Source organism: Saccopteryx leptura, chromosome 3 (genome assembly GCF_036850995.1).
Source record: "Saccopteryx leptura isolate mSacLep1 chromosome 3, mSacLep1_pri_phased_curated, whole genome shotgun sequence".
NCBI lineage: Eukaryota > Metazoa > Chordata > Mammalia > Chiroptera > Emballonuridae > Saccopteryx > Saccopteryx leptura.
In genome coordinates this window covers 274171225-274195445 of record NC_089505.1, presented here as the reverse complement: position 1 = coordinate 274195445, position 24221 = coordinate 274171225, and the positions used below count along the sequence as shown (strand labels likewise).

General features: G+C 41.0%; 1 protein-coding gene across 2 annotated transcripts in view; it reads right to left on the bottom strand.

Annotated features, from left to right (window-relative positions):
- THADA (THADA armadillo repeat containing) overlaps positions 1-24221 on the bottom strand; it is a 355537-nt gene that overhangs the window by 71397 nt on the left and 259919 nt on the right. For both annotated transcript variants that reach the window (XM_066378390.1, XM_066378391.1), the window contains exon 31: positions 10759-10853. In XM_066378390.1, coding sequence (XP_066234487.1) covers positions 10759-10853 — 95 coding nt within the window. The remainder of the gene's footprint in view (positions 1-10758; positions 10854-24221) is intronic.

Below are 24221 nucleotides of genomic sequence, written 5' to 3'. Positions count from 1 at the left end.
CTGTGCTTCTCACAGTGTAAACATCTTGCCATGCTGAACGTGTGTAATTCCAGTGTTTAATGGTACTTATTTGTGAAGAGCATGGCCCCTAATCATGAAACAACCCTTCATCTAGTGCTCAACCAAAGAGCTCCTGAACATTACACAGCTCCTGGTTTTCACCGTTTTGTCACGCATCAAGCTAGCCCGATCGTTTTTGTGCTGACCTGGCCAAAATAAAAGGGGCAAGAGGGAATAAGTGTACAGGCCCAAAGTGACAGCATTTTCTTGACCTCAGCTGAGATGGCTACAAGGGAAGCAAAAGCTTGGTAATCACAACAAACTTGTTCAACTTCTAAGCAGCAATCAGTACCCGTGAAGGAGGAAGTGTACTCTTCAGGATCGAAAAGGCCAAACAGAAGAAAGTGGTTTCACTGCTATGGAATAAGTTGCTTAGTGGGCACACTGTGTAAATGGCAATATCGACTGTACCACTATGGTGGTCACCTGATACTAAGGCACAGAAGAAGGGTCTGAACCTGCACATGCCTTTGCTTTGAATGAATGAATTTCTCTTTCATGTGTTGTAAAGGCTCTGCATTCTCTGATATCACTAGGTCAAGAAAAGTTGCAGCCGGATTTGTTCTAAACTTTCTTCTGTCCCACCGCTCTCCCAGAATCTCTACTCTTCTTAAAAAAAAGTAAGGAGTGAGAAAATGTAAAGCAGATTCCATTTTTAATGCATATTGAGATGGCCAGATTTTTCTATTTCAAAGCACTGTAGGTCTGGCCAGAGATCTGTAATCAGATCCAACAAAAATTCTTATCTGAGACAGCTGATAAACTGGTTCTAAAATAATCACCGATGATAATGCTTTGTATGCTTTGTAAATGTTAATGTCCTGTTACACAATTGCACTGTAAAATAAATTATATTTGGAGAGAAAAGGAAACCATAGAAACTACAACAACAACAAAAAATCAACCGATTTAATAAATCTTGGCTTCTCCTTATCAAAGGGAAATTCCATTCTTCCATTGAATCCTCAGCCCCTCCCAGTAAACTGTAATCCTGACCCGCAGGGCCCCTCCTGTTACAAACATATAGAATGACCTGGTGGAAGGAACTGGATTCTAACTTTGTCTTGAGAAGCACCCTGAACTGGTACTAGTTGTTTATTTCTTGCCTACTTTTGTTTCTAGGTCTCTTAATCCCTTCCTATCCTGCTTACACAGGTGTGACCCCCAACACACACACCTTTGAAAACATTCTCTTCTTTCCTTGTCCCCTGCATATTCTCAAAGGCATGTCTTTTTAAGCATAAAAGTCCTGATCTCCTGAGGAAGGAGGATTGCTTCTGAAAATATAATTTGAAGACTATCTTGTCAACCCATGAAATAAAAACACAATCCCTTCAGAGAGTCACCAGGTACTGTGTGGTTCCAACAGCTTTTATTCCATTTCCACCCACCATGCCATCCTCCCTCTGCCAACATGTGGAGGGAGTCAGGAAATACCTGCAGACAAACCACATGACAACCCAAAGACATGAACATAAAATTACTTCTGAGTGCACACTGCTTCTGGTTATCAGTGAATTGCTCCTCAGGATAAGATGGGAAATTGAAAATTTTCCTATCACTACACCTTGGACATCCCTATTTAATTTACCTATTCCCCACAAAGGACCAGAGGCTTCTCTTCCACCCACAGGCACTGAGATACAGTGTGAAACCAACTTGAGAGGAGGTAATGGCTCAGGAGATTTCTTTAAAGAGGGGGGCTTACCTCCATCATCTCACCTGTAGTATGAGAGAGGCTGGGACTAACTATCTCTGTCCCTTGCCAGTGCTACAGTTTACAGTTCTGGGAGAAACAGACTCTAATCTTCCCCTCCCACATACACATTATTTGACAATCTGACCTTAAAATTTGTATGAAAATGAAAAGGACCAGTCATAGTCTTAAAAAGAACAACATAGTTGTAAGGCTTACATGTTCTGATTTCAAAAGTACTACAAACCCATGATAACTAAGACAGTGTGGTCCTGGCATAAGAAAAGATATATAGATCAGTGGAATAGAATTGAGAGTTTAGAATTACATCCATGTATTTATGGTCAATTGATTTTTTTGACTGGGGTGCCAAGTCAATTCAACTGGGGAAGGGTAAGTCTATTCAACAAATAGTGCTGGGACAAATGGCCAGCCATATGCAAAAGGATGAGAGGCTGGATTTTGTACCTCACACCAATACAAAAATTAACTCAAAATGAATCAAAACCTAAATGTTAAGAGATAAAATAATAAAACTTAGGAAGAACACATGGGTTCACATTTTTGTGACCTTGAATTAAGTAGGCATTGATTTCTGATAATATCAAAAGTATAGGCAGCAAAAGAAAAAACAGATAAATTGGACTTCATCCAAATTCCAAAATTTTTACATCAAAGGACATTATCAAGAATGCAAAAAAGAGCCTGACCAAGCAGTGACGCAATGGGTAGAGCGTCAGCCTGGGATGCTGAGGACCCAGGTTTGAAACCCCGAGGTCTCCACTTGAAAGTGGGCTCATCAACTTTAGCACAGGGTCTCTGACTTTAGTGTGGGATCATAGCTATCACCCCATGGTCGCTGTCTTGAACAAAGGGTCACTGGCTTGGCTAGAGCCCCCTGGTCAAGTTACAAATGAGAAAGCAATCAGTGAACTAAGGTGCCGCAACAAAGAACTGATGCTTCTCATCTCTTTCTCTTTTTCTTTCTTTCTCTCTCTCGTGCACTAAAAAACGAAAGTAAAAAGACAACCTACAGAATGGAAGAAAATGTTCACAAATTGTATATCTGATAAGGGATTAACATCTAGAATATATAATGAACTCTGACAGCTCAAGAATTAAGACAACCCAAATAAAATGGGCAAAGGCTCTCAATAGACATTTCTCTAAAGAAGATATACAAATGACCAGTTAGCACTAGAAAAGATACTCAACATCATTAGCTATCAGGAAAATGCAAATCAAAACCACAGTGAAATAAATACACTTCACACCCACTAAAACGACTGTAATAAAAAAGATGGATAATAATAAGTGCTGTTGAGGATGTGAAGAAATTGGAAACCTCATACGTTGCTGGTGGGAATAAAAAATGATGCAGTCCCTTTGGAAACATTTTGACAACTCCTCAAAAAGGTAAACCTAGAGATGGCATATGGCCCAGCAATTCTACTCCTAAATACCAAAAGAAGTGAAAACATATAACCCCACATAAACTTGCACATCAGTCTTCATAGCAGCATTATTCACAATAGCCAAAAAGTGAAAACAACCCAAATGTCTATTAGCTGATGAATGAATAAACAAAATGTGGCATATCTATACAATGGAATATTATTCAGTCACAAAAAAGAATAGACTGTTGATTCATTCTACAACATGGATGAACTTTAAAACATTATCATAAATGAAAGAATCCAGACACAAAAGTGATTCCACTTATATTAAATGTCTAGAATGGGGTAGTCAACCTTTTTATACCTACCACCCACTTTTGTATCTCTGTTAGTAGTAAAATTTTCTAACTGCCCACCGATTCCACAGTAATGGTGATTTATAAAGTAGGGAAGTAACTTTACTATATAAAATTTATAAAGCAGAGTTACAGCAAGTTAAAGCATATAATAATAATTCCTTACCAAGTACTTTATATTGGATTTTTGCTAAGTTTGGCAGAATAAATCTTTATAAAACAACTTACTATAGTTAAATCTATCTTTTTATTTATATTTTGGTTGCTCCACTACCGCCCACCATGAAAGCTGGAACACCCACTAGTGGGCGGTAGGGACCAGTTTGACTACCACTGGTCTAGAATAAGTTTTCAAAAGTAATTTGCTGAACTAATTTAATTGACATGGACTACTAGTATCAGATTATTTGTGATGAGTGGGGCTGGAACGGGGCAAGGCAGGAACACATAGCAAACCTTGAAATCACAGGTGTTCTGAGACCCCAATTGCTTTACTCCTGGGGTGTAAATGAGGGTGAGGGGGTTTTGTGACATTGTTTTGTTACAGATCCAGACAGTCATTCAGCCCAACTCATACTATTACGAGGACCTTAATTTTGGTCACAGAAGTGGGAAGTGAACCAGGAGTCAGAAAAAATTGACTATTTCACTAACCTGCTGTGTGACTTTGGGCAAGTCATATAATTGCTCCAGTTTCCACTCTACAAACTGATTAAATGGTCTCTAAACTTCTAAGGATTATGGGTCAATGTACTCAGCACAAGGCTTAGAATTAATGAGGGATAAACAGCACATGAACCTAGCTAATGACACACCCTGTATTATTCTGACTTCCAAAAGGCAGCTAGGAATCATCTGCTTACTTTTGGAGCTCACTGTTCCCTGGGAAAGACACTTTTGACAAAAGCAACAGTTCAGAAAATAGTCCCAGTGTTTTGGAGAAAAGCAACTAATTTACTGACAACAAAGCCTGTTTTTTTATTTCTTGAAATTTCATAGCTGCAGACCCAGAGATATAAAGTCCCCAGAAGACTCTAAAAATATGTTCTCAATTCCCTTTTATCTCCCACCCAGAGCTGAGAGAATAGCACCAACTATGTCATATTAAACACATCTGTATCCAACACCGATAAAAGTGCATAACAGAGCAAACAGATAAGAATTGTTTTCAATTTGTTCAGATGGGATTGGTTAAATTTAACCTAATTAGACCAAATAATCAAAGCAGGTGTTTGTAAGTTGCCAATGTTTTCATTCTCTGTAATTGTTTGGCTATATTTCCTAGGAACTTAGGTAAAGGAAGTTAATATACCATAAAAATCATTGACCTTATAGTTATTCATGTCACACATATATTATTCATGTTCTAGGCAGTACAAATACAAGGCATTGTTGAATACTTCTCACAGATTTTACCACTTAACCATCATCAACATCTAAGCTGGCCTTTGGGAGGGCTTACATTACCTAACTTCCATTATATAAATACGAGCAGTAATAAATGAGAGTCTGTCTTCCAATCTTACACGATTTACAAAGCACACTGTCTTGGCATTTAGACTATTTAGGAATTCTGACTTCACGCTCACAAGCTGGTCACTTTTAAGGCGTTTAGAAGAAAAATAATAACAATAATAAAGTTACATTCCAGTTAAAACAAAATGTTTATTGCACTTGGCAGAATGATGAGATCCGAACGATAAATCCCAACTAACAAAGAAACCACAAAATGCACAGCAGCAGGCTGGTGTGGGGAAGTGTTTCGTGCAATGGCCGGAGGTCCACTTTCAAAACGGAAAAGGGCAGGTGTCCGCGCAGGCATAGTCAGGTTCGCCCTTTCTAGTCACCGTTCCCGTCCTGGGTGCGCCTCGGGTTACTCCGCACACCTCCCGGATGGGGGACGAAACGGAGGCATGAAAGTCACCGAAAAAGCATGTATCCCGGAAGCTCTTGTAAAGGGGATCCCTCTCTGAGGCCTGGAGGTTCTGCAGGAGGGGAAGAAGCCTGAAAAGCTGAGTCAACAGAGAGAGTTCCAGGGCACCCCTCCCCGAGGAGTGCGCGGTTTTCCTGACTCCCTTGCTGGCGCTGAGGGGCCACAGTGTGGGCCCCCGAGAGCTCAGGCTCTGCTGTCTTACCATGCATGTTCTCTCTGTGCCTCAGTTTCCTCCTGTCTGAAATGAAGGACCACTATACCTCCTTCGTGAATGCATGTAAAATGCTTGGTACGGTGCTTGGCATAGAGTTAAGTGCTCAATAAATGTTTGCCCTTATCATGATGATCTCCATAAGGAAGATGATATTGAAAATGTTTCCTGAAAATGAGAGTGTGAGGGGCATTCACTAGACATTTCCAGGAAACAGCCTTTTGATGTGAAATAGGATGGACAAATCCTTCTCCACCTAAAACATGTCTAGGATTTTCTGTCTTTCCTTTAGTTCTTTGGGATTCACTAATCCTCTTTAAGATCTGTATTTCAATACACGATACATATATAGTTATAACAGAGAACCAGATTGTCTAAAATTAGTGAAATACAGACTAGAAAAAAAATTCCTCATAAACTCACCAAGAGAACTTAATCACTGAAAATCAAAAAGTGCAAATAGGTAAGAAGTTTGTTTAAATACTTGGTATAAGAAAATGTTCAATTCAATAGATGTGAAAACACAAATTTAAGGGGTGTGGGCATAAAAGAGAAAGTCCATCTCTCAGAATGAGAGGGTAAATATTTAGTCAAGACTCAGAATTTTGGTAAACAGACATTTCAGTGGAAAATTTCCAACCCGAAAGCAAATAATTTAAGATGGGTTTCAAATGAGAACGAAAGCTCTGCTTCCACGTCCTGCCCAGGCCTGTAAGGGCCTGAGTCCTTGTACCAGTTGGGCTTTTTCTTCCCCCTCCCCCCAGCTCCACCTGGAGACTATAATTTTCCTTCCAGCAGGAAACTGATATATACTAATGATGACAGCTGGATTCAGAGGAGGAAAAGAATACAGGGGACAGAGAGTCCTTGTGGGTTTAAATCACTTTACAACTCAAAACAAAACCCCCAGATTTGGAATTTTTAAAACCTAGTTAATGGCTGAGAAAACCTCAAACAATTGGGAAGTACTAAGATAAAAGTCTGAATGACACAAAACGCATCATTATCTTAAGCTTTTCTAATCATCTTCTCTGCCTTCCCCCTTCACTGGTTGCTCATTGTTTCTGCCCCCAGCCCTTCAGTGCAGTTCTAAGATACGTTACAGGTAGGAAGAGCCTTCCAAGGTCACTTACAAACTAGTATTTGAGAGGAGATGGGCAAATCTTCCTCCATCCAAAAAAAACTTCCCTGAAATTGGTATTAGTTCATTTCTTGAAATAATTAATCTCTTTCATATTTAGATACAAAGAACATTTACTGTTGAAATATATGTACTATATATAAAACATATATGAATAAAACAAAATTATATTGTATAAAATTAGTAAAATGGAAAATAAAAGGAAGATACCACCCTGCCCTATAATCATGCCATTGTAAAACAACTACTACTTTTAGCATTATGTTGCCTGTAACTTTAGTCTGGTCCTCCACTTCTCACCTCCCATCCCCCATACCCTCAATACTGATTATCACAGTGTCTATACATATCTCCTGGACATTCTGTGAGTGACTTTTCAGTTACATTCTTTTTTCAGGGCCAACAGGAACTTAGCTTCAGAAGGGTCCTAAGAATCCTGTGAGGATGCAGGTATAGAAGGAAAGGTCAATTCTTCTATGAAGCTTTTTCTATTCTCCCCAGTAGAAATGACCATTCATTCTTTAATGCCTCAAATGTATTCCAAACACATTTCCTTTCTGTAATTTCTTATGGCACCTGCTTATAAAGCCAAGACATATTCATGTGTATCTCCAGGTAGCTGCTCAATGGGTCGGATTCTAGCTATCATGTCTGATGAATGAAAAGCATAAATAAACAACAACTATAAATGACTCTTTGCTGCATCAGTCAGAGAGGTAGAAGCATCCCAAATCAAGTGGATTCCTGATCCTCTATGCCAGTGCTTCAGTGTTTTCCTAAGATGGCAGGCATTTCTTATTTCCTGAAGACATTTAATAGGAGGAAAACTGTGGCTGTGAGAGGGAGAGCATAATTCTGCCAGGCTGCAGGATATTGGATTAGATGCATGGTTTCCAGTTAATGATAATGATGATAAGAATATTAATTGTAGCTTAGTATTAACTGAGCACTTATTTTGGTGATGCAAAGCACACTCTTTCTGTAGGGCTTTACATGTATTAGTTGACAACCACTCTAAGATATAAATCCTATTATTATCCCCACTTACAATTGGGAGAAAGTACCTCAAAAAAAGTTATACAACTTGCTAAAGGTCACAAAACTAGGGAACGGCAGACCTGGGAAGGAAATACAGGGATTTCGCTTCAGAGCCTCTGTGGTTTATACTCCCTACTTTGAGTTTTTTGAGCCATTATTGTCAGTAGATATACACATACTTACATACATATACTTGTTATAGAAACATCTGATTTGAATTCAGAAAATAAATTTCAATTTGATTGATACATGAATTTAATAAGACTTGTATCTTGATGATAACTGTTACTATTCTAAAAACTAAGGAAAACACTGCATTCCAGTTAATAAGTCAGTTAATAAAAAACCATTTAACAAGGGCCTGCTAAGTGCTTAGCTAGGGAACAAAGACTAAGGCATGGTCTATTCTTTCAAGGTACTTGCAAGGTAAAAATGTAATACCTTGACATTATTTTGAAATCTACATAGCTAAGTAAGTGATCACCTTGGTTGATGATATACTTAGCTTTTGTTCAAAAGGCCTTGGAAACAACTTATGAAACACACAAGAGTAGTTTTCATTATTTTAAGCTTACAAGGTTTTTATCCTAAACCGTACTATCCCTCTTAACCACCATTGTATTTGACATTTGGTTAGTTCTCAAAGTCTAATTCATCCTTAAAGGAGGACAATTTGCTACTACTGCTTGTGTGGCTGTATTATATGAATACATGCGTTCACAGAGATAGACACAGATACATATATGTGCACATATATCCTGTGGCTTATGAGGACAATTCCTAAAGGACTAGACAAAATCAGTACTTGTCCAAAAGGAATCTGATATGAGTGATATATGTAATTTTTAATTTCTAGTAGTCACATTTTTATAAGCAAAAAGAAACAACTGAAATTAATACATATTTTCTTTAATCCAATATATCAAAAATATCATTGGCATATAACCAGTATAAAAAAATCAATGAGAAATTTTGCATTATTATTTTTTCATACTTAGTCTTTGAAATTCCGTGTGTATTTTGTTCTTAAAGAACATCCCAATTTGGATCGGCCACATGTCAAGTGCTCAAGAGCCACGTGTGGCTCACGACTGCCATATTACACAGTGCAGGATATATATTTAGAGCTATGGCTGCTAAACTAGGTTAAGAGTAAAAGTGTCCCACCCACCTCATATCTTACTCTCAAAGTCATGACATTAAAAGGAATAATATACATCAATGCAAGTGAAATACAGTTGAGTAATCAATGACAGCTTATGATCACATTTAATTGCGATATAAACTCTAAATAATGTATGAGTTTGGAGGAAATGATGATTCAAAATGGCCAAAGTCATCTTCATGGAGGAGCTGAATGAAGTTCAAGCAGTTGGAGAAGAGAGAGGGTATTTTACAACATTCAAGGGCTAACCCTTCCAGACAAAGAATAATGGTACTAATATGTGAAGAAAAACTTAGTTCAAATAAACTAATGATTACAGTCAACCACACTATTCTGATAGGATCCCTCTAATTGGACGTGTGAATAGTAAGCAACTCTTTCATGGCCAAGGCCCTTTAGACACTAAGCAGAGAAGTATTATAAAGCTATATAGAATTTGGAATTGAAATACAAAAATGACAGAAACCCCAAACAACTTATATCTCGTAACATCTAATTTATAATCAATCTCTGGACCTCAGCTCAACTGTAAAATAAAGTGAACACAACCCTGAGGTCTCTTATAGCGAGGGTGACCTATAATTTATTGTGCAAACCTGGACACTTTCAAGAGTAAAAGGGGGCAGTATAAATAATTATGCTGGGCCAAGAGGCACAAACTAGGACTGTTTTACAGCTATAAAACTATATGATCCTATTCTACCAAACGGATACGACAGCTACCCCTATGCAGGGATGTGGAGCTGATGAAAGTCCAGGCGTGTTCTCATTACCTCTGCATGGCCACAGGGGCTTTGTGGGCTAATATGCATTGATCCGGGTGAGGCGGTTTCGCACTTCCCCCTCAAAGCATTTTAAATTGGTTTGAATTTGGGAACAGGGTTCCATCTGGACAGAGCTGAACTCTGACAGCCTGAATATATTTACTGAAGACAACAAATCATTGACAGACTAAATTTAACAGAGGAAAGGCCTGGCCTGCTTGTACTCAGAATCTGACTTTGTAATTGTAGCCTCCTTTAGACAGGCCTAATCAATTAGAAGAGGCTGATTTTAACCAGTTGCAGGCTCATTACCCTGCATTCCAGTTTGTGTTGACGAAAATCAGTTTCAGTCTGTGGCCTGGAACTCATGTACAGCACTTCCTGCGGCCTCTTATATAAACACATCAAAACATTTTTTTTTTAATTTGGAGTTGCCCTTCTCCCTTTTAAGAAAACCACTTTGTGAATCATGATTAAAATAGAACAACTGTATGTGGATCTGGGGCCCATACGAGGAAACATATATGACCACAGAACATGTATAAAGTCAGAGCTTGGGTAGCGAGGGGTGGATCTGAGATTGTCTCAAATATCCAGGCTCCAGCATTAAACGAGTCTGGCTCAGTTATCTCCATTGAACAAAACAGAAAGAACTCCCAGTTATTGGAAATGACGACCTTTCAGAAAAAATGCCCAAAATAAGAAAGATTCAAGGTCTTAGAAACACAGAGGGTATCTGAATAGAGTCCACACTCTTCCCGGAAAGACTGAATAGAAAATAAACAGCAAACTTCCAAACTTCCAACTAACCAAGGACACGTTTCCTTGAGAAGCTTTTATGAGGAAATCATATGACCCTATGTTTAATTTTGATGTGTGGTTTAGTCTTAACAAAAGTGGAAGGTGGGGGAGCGTGTGGCAGAATCACTCAAAACACCCCACCTACATTTCAAAGACCTGAAACCATTCCAAAATATGATATAACTATGAATCATACCTGGCTGGTTGCCTTTTGTGGATTTGTCAAGGCAGCGAGTCAACAGGAAGAGTATATCAATATACACAGCTCTGGTCACCAAGCATGGATTTTGCCTAGAAAGGTAAAGAATAGAAAATAAATTAATATTTCTCTCCCTGAGGCCCGGGTCACAGAAAAGAGAGTGTGGGTGTTTTCTACCAGGCATGTCATGAGACCTACAGAGTTACAGCAAATACGAAAAAAGAACGGATAATCACCAATAGTGAGAACACATCAGTAAGTCCAGTGGGAAAAAAAGAGATGGAGATCAGGGCTATGTGTGTACAAAACAAACAAAACTTGCAAATAAAATAAAAAGAAAACAAACGAAACCCAATATACTATCCCAGTTATCCAAAAATAAGGAGGTGGGGCGGGGGGAGGACGATATTCTATTATTTTCTTCTTAAGTGAACAAATTTAGGGGAAAAGTCATTGGTCATAAATATCACCCATTTAGCATTTTGGAGAAGGAAACCTGCAATCACAAATGACAAATCATTTATCTGTGGACCTAAAATAGCCAGCTGGAAAACAAACACATGGAAGCATTAACAAACACTGGAGCAGACATTCCCAATAAATGGAATATTTTTTTCTCTCAATAAATGGGAGCAGTTCCTTGTACTCTTTGACTCACACAAGGGGAAAAATTAGTGGGCTTGGATGTAGGGATCTAGATTAAAAAAAAAAAGAATAACGAAGACTTTCTTTTGAGAATGGCACACTGAAGGGCCTCAGTTCATCCTGACCATGAAAAGGGCCCAAACCTCCTCAGTGTACTAATAATTCATCACAAGTAGTAAAAACAGTAGGGACAGGTCTAGGTTGGAGTTCTGGTTTTGCCATTTATCTTTGTGACCTGAATCAGAGTTCAGACCTGTGCAAAGGGAACCCTAATCATTTCCGTGAGTTACTGTCCCTGTAAAACAACAACAACAACAAAAAACAATCATTCAAACAACATAATAGGGCATAGTGTGAAAATTAAGTTCCTTTTCTCTGCCCCTACCCTCTACACATAATCTTTCCCTGAGGCAACCATTACCGCTACTTAGTATATCCCTCCAGGCACATTCTGTTCCTTTACAAGCGTCTGTCTAGAGCTACCCACTTATTTTTGCGTCAATAGTGGTTTACAATATTTGGTAAGTCCTAACTTAAAATCATCAATAGGTCCTGTTACTTTAAATGAAAGGATGTATATAACAAAACCAATTTTACCCTAGGCTAATTGATATAAACAAGAGTCAAGTTCATCTTATTAAAGTTACAACATAATGACACTGAAGGAAACCATTATTGAAGGACCTGCTGTACTAACTTCTGAGCATTACCGTTTTCCACAAATATATTTTGGATATCATTCTATTAAAAATGTAGAGATTTCTCTCATTTAAAATAATGGTTGTAAACCGTTCCATTTCATGGATGTGCTAATCCCTATTGAAACAATTTGGATTATTTAAGATACTTTGCTGAAAACAATGCTGTAATAAATACAAACGTACATCAGTTCTGTGCAGATAAATGAGCACTCAGAGTAGAAATTCCTAGAAACTGAAATGCTGGATCAAGATTTTTGCACATTTAAAATTTCAATTGATTTTGACAAGATGCTCTCCAAAGAGACTGTACCAATTTACACATTAACCAACAGTGTGTAAGAATTCCAGTTTCCTCACAACCAGGCCAACATAGTGCATTATTAAACTGACTTTTGCCAAGACTATAAGAAAGAATAGTATCTCATTATTTTAAATTACAATTATTTTATTATAAATGAGGTTGAACATCACTTTATATGCTTTTCAAAAGAGATCCTTGAATCCCATGTACATTATGTTGTTCTTTTCCTTATTGATTTGTAGGAACTCTTTGTATATTAAGGAAATCTGTTTTGTCACCTGTGTTACAAATATGTTTTGCAGATTATCATTTGTCTTTTAACTTTTTAAAAAAATTCAGTGAGAGGAGGGGAGGCAGAGACAGACTCCTGCATGTGTCCTGACTAGGATCCATCTGGCAAGCTCACTAGGAGGTGATGCTCTGCCCATGTGGGGCATTGCTCCATTACAGAGCTTTTCTTAGCAACTGAGGCGAAGGCCATGGAGCCATCCTCAGTGGCTGGGGCCAACTTGCTCCAATTGAGCATGGTTGTAGAGGGGGAGAGAGAGAGAGAAAAAGAGAGAGAAAGAGAAGGGGGAGGGGGAGGAGTAGGGGTGGAGAAACAGATTGGTGCTTCTCCTGTGTGCCCTGACTGGGAATTGAACCTGGGACCTCTACATACTGGGCCAATGCTCTACCACTAAGCCAACTGGCCAGGGCCAGGCCAGTCTTTTAATTTTATAACAACTTAATTTTTCAATTCACAAATGTTTAGTTTTATGCAATTAATACATTAATTTTTTATTTATATCTCCTGGGTTTTATATCACGCTTATAAAGTCTACCCTACCCCAAAATTATATATACAATACAAATACATATTTTTAAATTTCCCCCCATTTTCCTCTAGTAACTTGCAGTTCCACTTTTTTTGTTTTGTTTAATATTTTTTTATTTATTTAAATTTTTTACTCCCAGTCCTGCTCCTATCTTTTGTGTCTATCTAGTGCCCCCCCCCCCCAGGTCTCTCAATCATAATTTCCTATCCTTACTCTTATACCTACTATGAAAAGCCCACAGTCTATAAAAATTTCTTTAATGATATTGTTTCCAATTCTAGCATTTCCATTGTATAATAGGTAGGACTCAACTGGCCAAAAAAAAGGGCTACTCAAGAAATAAAGGGATAAAACCCGATGCAGTGAGTTAATGAGTCATTAGATACCTAGCACTGGGCGGAGTATATGGCCTGCAGACAGCAGACAGAATGCCTCCTAAGCATCCAGCTTTAAGTCAGGTGCTTGGAGGAGATGTCCACAAAATGATGTCTGATCTTCGAGAATGTTGCCTAACTATAGAGAGACAGAAATAAAGTCAAACTCTCCCAGAGAGATGTAAGGAATTAAAAGCAAAAACAAATCAGGGTGGACTGGAGAAATGGAAAGGGTTTATGAAGATGTAATTCCAATGGGGCCCTGAAAGACGGTACTTTAGACAGACAAGAAAGCTCATTTTGAGAAGGGGCAATAGATTTGGAAAGGAGTTAGTCTGGCTTGTCTAGGGACCTGGGGAGACCAGACTGGGGAAATGAAAGAATGTGTTGAGAAGTACGGAACAAGATCAAGGCGACGAGGCTTTCCGAAGGTGGGATACTTTGTGCTAAGTGGACGCTTCTTAGAGCAAAAATGTACTGCCTGCTCCCATGAGGTCTTACAGAGTCAGAGCTTCTAACCCTGGATGTTTTTGTCTGTGGAACCAACTATAAAGGGACATGGTGGGGGAACTGGTTTGACTTTAAAGTCTGATGAGGAGCTTAGTTTCCATATTTTTAGCTAAGTTAATATATATTTTTAAAAATGTCTAAATGAACAGAAGAAAGTCTGGCAATCTTTAAAAGCCCCCTGCCAAGCTGGAGTGTTCTGCGTCTTTTCTTGACCTGGCGCAGGCTGGCGACCTGGGACACTTCACGGACCATCTGACTGCTCCCCTAACTGTGAAGCCCTGGGCCAAGTCTGAGGTAACCAACAAGATCATGGGAGGTTCCCTCAAATGCTGCTGCGTTTGATTCCAGGAAACAGAGAGGATCTGGGCCACAAAGCAGCCCATCCATGGCTTCTCCTCCGAGACTGAGTCAGGAGGTTCTGGCGAGCCGCCCACCGTTCCTGGCTCCACCCTTGAGCACCGCCGCAGCCACAACCACAGCCACATAACATCCCTGTCTGGAGTCAGCTCTGGGCTTTTCTCTCAACTGGCTTCTAAGTCAGGAAAATAATTTTTTTCCTCTCTCTTTTTCGCACTATTACTTGGTGTTTGTTCTGACTTGGAAATGGTACACTGTGAGTTCAGGGTGAGCCAGAGGTTTGTTCTTGGTCTGTCAAGCCACTTTGATGATGGGAATAAAATCCTGGGAAGACCAAGCCAGCTGGACAAGAAACTAAGCCACAGGGCTTTGGTGGGCTTGGGGCTTTTTCCTACCCCCAAATGGAAAAAACCTGGCATGGGACATAGTATAGTGAAGATTTAGAGTGTTTAAAAAAACTCTGAAGTGGTCTGGGTCTAACAGATGGGCTGAAAAACAGCAAACAGCATAACAGTGGCTTTAGAAGGAGTAGTAGGAATCAGGTACTATGAGGACTAAGGTTAATTACATATATAAAACGAAACAAAGGGCTTGTTAAGAATCCTGCTTTCTTCCTTTTTTTTTTTTTTTTTTTAATCATTTGTCTCTTGACAAATATCTGCCCAAGAACATGATTAATATTTTTCTGCCTTGGGAAATTTCTGAACTTCATTAAACCTCCTGCCCTCTCTCCTGGAAGTTGGGGGGAGGCAGAAAGCAGGGCAGAGAGAGTAGGGCTTCCCAGACACGTCCACAATGGCCCTAGTGTCTAGAGGACAGCAGGAGCTCTTGGGAAGTCTGTGATAAATTATTCACTTCTCCTTTCCCTTCCGGAATCCCAGTGGCTGCAGAGCGTTTTAACTGAGGACCATTCATTCAGAAAACATTTACTAACAGGCAACTGAGAGCCAGGAATAGTACCCGTGTTTGGAAATAGGAAGATGAAATGATCCAGTGACACAGTCACTGCCCTCAAGGAACTTAGAGTCCTGAACAGTGTTTTCCAAACTGTAGGTTATGATCCATTTTGTTGGTTATGAAATCAACTAGTGGCTAGTGACCAGCATAAGAGGAAGAAAGGAAAGGAGGGAGGAGGGCAAGAAAGGAAGGAAGGAGAGAGCAAGCTAGGGAAGTGAGGCAAGAGAAAAATATAACTGGAGTGCATCAAAGTAATAAAGGCAGGATTGTTTCCTTCTCTTGTAAAGTCCTTGCCCAGAATGAGTTTTTAATAAACTCATATGTAAGATGTAAATAATTTATGAACTATAATAATTTTAAGTAAAAATGTTGATAGATTTGTTCTAACTCCTTTCTTTTTCTTGTTCAGGTAATAAACTACCCTGCATTATACTAAATGGTATCAATATCAATAGGTTTATGTTGGTATACAAAATGATGGATATGTTGAAAGAGAACAGTCTTGAACTTAAATATGCTAAATCTTGAGTAAATACACCTCTGTTGCATTTTTTAGACTGTTCATATAGATCTTATTAAAATTTCAAACTGCAAGATTTCACATACACACGCAGAACACAGAAACACATTAGGTAATATGTAAAACGTACTTCTTTATTGTGAATGTCCATTAAGAAATGTTGAAAGCCACTAGATTAGAGACATACAACCAGACACAATAGAGTGTGATAAGTGCCCGGAAGGAGGGGCCAACAGAGTGAAAGTTAAAGATGGTAGAGGAGAAAACTTTGGTGGAGGTGGGTGAGTGAGGAAGGGACTTGGCAGAGAGCTGGAGAGTGAGGGAGAATCCGGCGACAGAGCATCGATCAGCAAAGTAACCAAAGCAGAGGAAGCACAACGTGTCCAAAGACTTGGGTACATGACATGTTTGGCAAATAACAAGAAGAGCAAAGAGGAACAGTAGGAAATGACAGAGGATGAGTGAAGTGTCCCAAACAGCAGAGCTTAGAAGTGATTTTTTTTTTAGAAGTGATCTTTAAGAACTCCAGAAATGCCAAAGGGTTTAAGTTCTCAGCGGGACCCCACAGCCCAAACCACACTGGAGAATGGGGACCCCCACTCACTACTGTGAAGCCTTGGTGGGCTCCCTGGAAGGGACACAGTTCATAGTGAATGTACTAAACTCTCCCAGAAGAATCCACTGCCATCTTCGGAGGGCTGGCTACAGCTGTTCTGGCTTCAGACTGCTCATGTCTGTTAAGGTCACTAACTCGAGAGAGTGCACCTGGACTTCAACAGAGACAGGGTTTGAGGTCACTTCAGTCCCCAGGGAACTCCTCCCCCAGAATCCTGGTCAGACTCATGGCTTAGCTTTATTAACCTAGAAACACTTACTGAGCACCATGGGGGATATCCTACTTGGGACAGAAGAGGAGGGAGAGAACAAAGTTCTGGTTTTCCAGAGCTTATGGCCTTGTGCATGCACGCTTGTGCGGGGGCGCGGTGCATGTGAAAAAAAAATACACCACAAACCGTAAGAGGGAATGTTATTAAGGAGGGATCTGGAGACAGAGAAGGATTGGCCAATGAAAGGAAAGAAGGAATTCCAGGCAGGAAAGAGAGTTCAATGGAGCAAAGATACAATGGTGGGAACGTGCTTGCCACATGCAGGGACGAAGGCAGACCAGAAAATCAAATAGGTGCAGCTGACAAGCTTGATGGCTTAGAATGACCGTGGGTCTCTAGTCCTAGCAGGGGCTCCTCACAAACCCACCGCAAGCTCTCCATAGGCCCACTCCTACTCAGGTCTCCACTGTTCTCAACCACAATGAGCAAAAAGCATCGACAGCCTCTTACCAGAGAGCCAGCAGGGGGGTTAATGAAGCTATGTCCTGGGACCACCTCCAGGCCCAAACTAGTCTGGAAAGAAGAGAACCAGGAGAAGAGAGGGAAAGTGGGTGGGGAATAGAGAGAAGGCAGATGAGAAGTAGGGGGAGGGGAAAAGAGAAGAATAATGATGGATGGAAAGTGGTTGTAGAGGGAGAGGAAATAGTCTATAACAGTGGTTTTCAACCTTTTTACACTTGGGGACCAGTGAAAGTAGGCAAATTATTTTGGGGACCACTAAGGCAGAAATCACCCTGAGCATAAGCAAATCTGACTAAGATCATTGGGTCTATAATCTTCATACAACACAGGATGGTAACTCTTTCACAGACCAGCACAAAATTTCTCGTGGGCTGGCACCGGTTGGTGGACCAGTGGTTGAAATATACTGGTCTGTAACATGTTCCCACATCCTGCTATGAACGGTCATCACCCCCACCCCCACCCCACAGCTGACAATATCCAGCCACATCATGCCCTTTATTTAAACCTCACTTCAAAGCCTGTCCTCTAGGAAACCTTCCCCAACTAACCATCAGAAACCAGCCTCCAAGGACAATCTGAAGGTCTGACTTGATAAAAGATATTTGGTTGACCTTCCTTTGGTCTCCCCAAGGTCCCACTGGCCATCTCTGTAGTCCCAGGCAGTTCAAGTCTCTACAATGGTGGCTGTCTGCAGACCAGACGCTGCCTCTCCTTACATTTGGTTATAAAAGGAAGAGCTGCTGTGGTTAGGAGCCAGGAGGTACTTCTTTGATGCAGGCCACAGTCAGTCATATAAATGTGCAAGTGTAAATGAAATAAAAAGAACCCCTGTCTCCCTTCTGATTTCCATTTTTATCCCAGCCCCCAGCCAAGCAACCATCATATGGCATTCTTAGAAAAACAATAGGGGATTTGTTTAAATCAAGATGCCAAATGGTCATGAATTGCAGAATATATATTTTTAAACAAGTTATTTTCCCCCACTGTAACATCCAGAATTTAGAACTGCATGCGGGGCCAGCTGGCAGCGGTGTGCAGGGCCTGGCTGGCTACCAGGGACTGCTCATTTACCTTGCCCTCCCTGGGGCGGGGTGGGGTGGGGGCAAAGCTGCATTTTTATGTTATGTTCTAACTTCTATCCAGCCTTTCTTGGTCTGGAGCTCTTCAAGTGTTTATACTCACAATCCACACATATAAGCTTCCCCATAGCCCTCCTACTTGGATTTTCCTTTTAAAGTGAAGCCATCTTCGTGCCCTGTGCTGGTGGGTGACCAATTTAGAGAGAATTCTTATTGGGCGGCCATGCACAAAGCAAGGAAAACAGGAGCTGTGCGTGTGCCCAGGAAGGAACACACGTCCCAGCCATGTACTGCAGAGCACAAGGGGCTTTCCCTGGAAAAGCAGCTTTTAATCCTGGGGGATGGAATCTGAAAACAGAGGGCCTTAACCACTTGACCAGGGTCCCGGGTAGAACTCAGCATGGCCCAGGCAGTCTGCGGAAGGCACTTCTTGGGTCAGGGTAGAACCACAGGCCTCTGCTTCCCTGGGAATGTCACTGCTCAAGAGCAGCCCACACGGTCAATGCCAAAGCTTTGCCCTTCCCTCCATTCAGGCTCACCTGCCTCTTCAGAGGGCCCTCAGCGAGCTCCCCACACCCCAGAGGCCCTCATATTTTTCCATCTTTCTATGAGGGCATCTTTTTCTCATTAATGTACTAACACTCAAGTTATGTGCAGAGAATGAGGCAAAGAGCCTTGTGTGGGACTTGGGATTTGTTCAAAGCCTGGGGAAACCGTTTTAGAGGGTGTATGTTTTTTATTCCTTTTATGAGAGATGCATGTTTCCCCCCCTCTGTGACTTGTTTAAAAGTAAAGTTTAATATGCTGCCAGAGAAATTGCTGGTTAATAACTTAATAAGCTACGTGCTAGGAATTATGGGAGAAAAGTAGTATCCAAGAGAACTTTTATTGTAAGGTTTGGGGCTTGAGGATATATAGCTTCAGTTATTATATAAAATGCTAACAGAAGTCCCCTTCTTTTTAAATTTTACTTTCTCTCTAGGATTACAGAAAAAGATAAATAAGTGAGGTGAATGAAAACTTCAAGAAGCTGCATGAGAAATCTGTATGTTGATCACAAGGTGAGAATTTCAAACAGCATAGTCAACAGAACTGTGCTAACGTGAACCTGGCAAAGTATACACTTGGACATTAGCCCTGGCCATGACAGTAACAACGATAATAATAATATCAATGGCACTTTATTAAAAGTTTTATCTTCAAAAAAGACTCCTGTTTTATCTTTATTAAGTTCTTAAGAGAGAAGAAAAATATTATTATTTTTAAAGGGCATTATTATTCCCATTTTTACAAATCCACAGAGTAACTCATATAGCTCAAGTGACCTACCCAAGATTGGGTCAGAAACCAAGAATAGAATCAAGGTTTTCCAGACAAATTGTATCAGTGTGTCCCAAACACAATCAGATAAAAGTGAGGCACTGTGCCAAACAACCAGAGTATTTTGGTTTGCAGCCACGCGCTCTGGTGTTGTGTCCTGGTGGCCGTCTGCTGAAATGCAAGGCTCCGAGCTGGGCCGTTTCTGCAAGGGCCAACATAAAGGTCTATTTTCAACATGGCCGGTTACGCTGATAAAGACTTCATTATCTGACAATAGGTATTTCATATATTTGCCTACCTCTTTTATACTTTCACTCCCATTGCTGACCATGTCCTTCCCTGCCCTTATCTATTTCACATGGTCATTCTAGAGTGCCCCACTTTAGAGATAAAAACTGATTCCCCCCCCCCCCAAAAAAAACCTACAAGCCATACTATCATTGGTTAAGTAACTGAGCCAGGGCCAGAACCCACACCTGCTAACCTTGAGTGTATTCTGCCTCACCTCAACTTCAGAAGGTGTGTTCACAGGCTAGAGGCTTCTCCATTCTCTAAGTGCCTCTCAGAATTATCCTCCCTGTAGTCACCTGGAACAGAGGGCCTTGGGCTGGTGAGGGTCCATCCCTTCAGGTTCAGGGCAGGAGCCCTGGAGTAAGCTCCTGCAGCTGCGTGGGAAGATACTATTTCCACAGGCCTGCAGGCCAATCCTCGGCCAAGGAAGCCTGGACACATCACTGGCAGCTGAGAGCAGGCAGGATGGTGAGGCTCTGGAGGGTCTCTCTCAAAGCCGTTCCACTGGCCACTCACATGAGATCATCCCACATGCCTGAAAAGCCCTCCTGGAGGCAGCCCAAAGCGTGGCCACACAGGGTGAGTGTACCAGGACCGAGTTAGCTCAATAGAGGGCAGAGAAGCAAGAGGCTAAATGAGGCCTAAAGAAGCCCTCCCGCCAGGCCTGCGTGTTACCTGAAAGCCTGTCCTCAGAGTTACTGACTTCAGTTAAAGGTCTGTCTCTAAAAGATTGCTACTAAAAAACAAGTGTATGACCCAGGCGAATGAGCTTATTTACATATTAGATCTTAGTAACGTTAGTATGATTTGTTGGTTAGATCAAGCAGCAGGCAGCTAGCTAGCTAAGAGTAGATTTCTGGGGCAAGGGGATCTAGAATAGCTAAGTTATGATGGCAAGGTCTAGATCATGGGTCCCTGCCCAAGGAGGAAAGCTCTGGAGAGAGAGCCTTGGGCAGCCCCAGGCATGGGGTTGCGTATCTGCTATGAGGATCATCAGGCTGCATGGAGGAAGAAAGTGGATCAAGAGGCAAAAAATAAATTTGCTAATTCCATCCCTAACTTGGGCCATCTCCAGAGCCAGCCACATCTGTCAACTGGAAGAAATCACCTACCCCCTGTGTTTATTTCCTCATCTACAAATACTGGTTTGGATTAGATCCTTGTTTTGAAGCAGAGAATCAGAATGCTACTCTTAGTCCCTTCTGGGGCTCCCAATGGGCAAGAGGCCATGCTGGTGGGCCTTCAGGCCCCCATCCTAGCTTGTACTACTTTTCCTGTTGCTTCTAACTTCAACATCTTGAACTTCCACTTTGGCTTCTTTTTTTTCTTTAGTGAGAAGAGGGGAAGCAAAGACAGATTCCTGCATGCACCCGACCAGGATACACCCAGCAAGCCCATTAGGGGGTGATGCTCTGCCCATCTGGTACATTACTCCATTGCTCAGCAACCAACCTCTTCCTACTAGTGCTTGAGGCAGAGGCCATGGAATCATCCTCAGCACCCAAGGCCAACTCATTCCAATAGAGCCATGGCTGTAGAAGTGGAACAGAGGAGGAGGAGAAGGAGGAGGAGGAGGAGGAGGAGGAGGAGAGAGAGAGAAGAGAGAAGCGAGAAGAGAAGGGATGGAGAAGTAGATGGGTGCTTCTCCTGTGTGCCCCAACCAGGAATTGAACTTGGGACATCCACACACCAGGCTGACATTCTACCTCTGAGCAAACTGGCCAGGACTACTTAAGCTTCTGTTTGAAGAAAGGAATCCACTTGATTAGAGGATCTCTAAATTCACTTTCCTGCTATCCATTCTGTGGCTCTACGATCCTCTCAGCAATACTGAGAAGCTGCAGCAAACAGCATCTCTGCTCCCATTACTAGCTGCCCAGGTAGGCAACAGGGGCTTCCAGGTGACAGAGAGCTGGTGGGTTGCTATCAGGGGCTTCTGTTAAACCTCTAGGAAGGGCTGGAAATGTTGTTGATCACTGGGAAAGGCTGGAAAGATTACATACAATCCTCAGTATATATCCTATGCATGGAGATAGCAGCCTATTTGCTAGTATAAGCCTGAGATTATTGACTTCCTTTTAACTCAATGGATCAAATCCAAATTCTTTTGGCTGACATTTAAGGCCTGCTACAACTGGTCTCTTATCAAATCTCGTACTGCCTTCCAAAATACAGCACATCTTCTTCACTCTGTCCCCTCACTGGCCCACAATGTATCACATGCATTCTCAACAGTATGACACTGCACACTTTGTCCACCAATTTGAACTGCTCTTTCCCACTGCCTTTGGGATTTCCAAGTCACACCCATGCTCCAAGACCCATCTCAAATACCTACCTACCCTAGAAAGCCTTCCCTAACTATCCAAGTTCACATTTTTTCTGACTTCTTGTGCTTATTATATGTACTACAGAATTAGAACTTCTGTATGAACATCACTGTGGCTTATTTCACAAAGATAAGCTTTCTTTTCAACTAGATTGGAACATAACTAAACCCCGATAATAGACACTCTATTATATATGATTAAAGTGCCTTCCACAAGCTGAGCACTGTATTAAGACTCCTTTCCTTGTACTTGGGCAATGAGACTATCAAAATTTACTTAGCAACATAGGTTTTATACCAGTCTAACCTAACTCATTCCTCAGTCAAAACGAGCTTTATCTAATAGTTGAATCTCACCATGCCTTTCAAGACTTCTTCCTCCTAGAAGACTTCTTTGACATTCCACAGCACCCCCCCCCCCCCCATGCTGGCCCCTGTAACACGCTCTGTCTGCATTCCAACATTTATCAAATTCATAATTATATACAGCTAATTAAATCCATACTTGTCTTATTTACTCTGAAGTAGGGACAATATCATTCATCTCTATATTCCCTACTACGCCTTGCTTTGTGCTGCTTGCAAATCTGAATTGGCTTGAATTCATTTGGAATGGTTCAACGAAGGTAACCAAGGTGTTGATTTATCCAAAAGATGGAGCAAGTTACATGCTACAGGGAAAAAACCCTCACCATATTAGACTTTTACATAATATCATGAAAATGTGTTGAGGACACTTAAAGCCTGCACTCCCTTGAAATCTGGGCAATGACACCATCGTCCAAAACTTCCAACAGCAATACCCCAATAAGCCAAGAGCTACAAGCGGAGCAAGACAGATGATTTCTGAGCCCTTTATCAAACTAATTGTCATCTCCAGGTTAGGTTTGCAGATGTCTATCTTCAAAAGTAGAAAGCATCAACAGTTGGGGAATGAATTCTTGATATACAGTTGCATAAAAGAGCTATTTTTATTCTTGCTGCAATACGAAGAAACTTTGATCTTGGGCAACTTGCTTAAACGCTCAGTTTAATATATTGACCACTTCTGACTGCTCTTACCAACTAGTTTCCACAAGCTCAGCCCGTCAACAAGAAATACCTCATATATCCTCAAGCTTCGCTTCTTCTCAACAGCTAATTCCTTCAAGACTTGACATATTTTTAAAAGGACTATCGAATGAAAATGTTTTGTACCTTCTCCATTGGTTTGGGTTAAGATATGTTAACTTGATGTTTCTCTCTGTTTTTAAAAAATACAAACAGGATCTCATCCCGAGATATCGTGACCTTAAACATTCCTGAGAAGTCTGAAAGGGAAGCGGACAAATGTCAACAAGCTTGGGTCTAAAATATACCAACTTCATTTCTCTCATCATTCAAGCATGCGTGAGGCTCAAGGAGACTGAATAGGCTGAGTTAGAGGATTAAAAGGGGGTCCTAATGAGAATCTGTCTCTCCAACAAATCTGGGGGTTGAAAGAAAAGCAATTTAAAAAAAGGGGGATAGAGGGAAGTACTGGGAAAACTTTTATTTTGATAGAAAAAGAAAAAGGAAGCGCAAAGAAGAAACAAACCAACAGCGAAACCCAACCCCCAGCAATGCCTGGAAACGTGCTGTTACTAACCTTCCCTGTTCAGACTTGCTTCCCTTAAAGTTTTGGCAGGGACCACAAATGATAGCTTTAAAATGCCACATGATCATCTGAATATTTTAACAATCTTTCTTGACTGGATTCATTTCAGTGGCATGGGAGTAAGAGCAACCTGCAGCTGTGGCAAAGGACTGAGGGCTCTATTTCAAGTACAGTAGTTACGAAAGAAGACCTCTTCCTTTGGGAGGGGACAAGTCCAAGAGACATGAGGGATTTGGGAAGGGCTAAGGGACAGTGGGAAAATGGAATCAG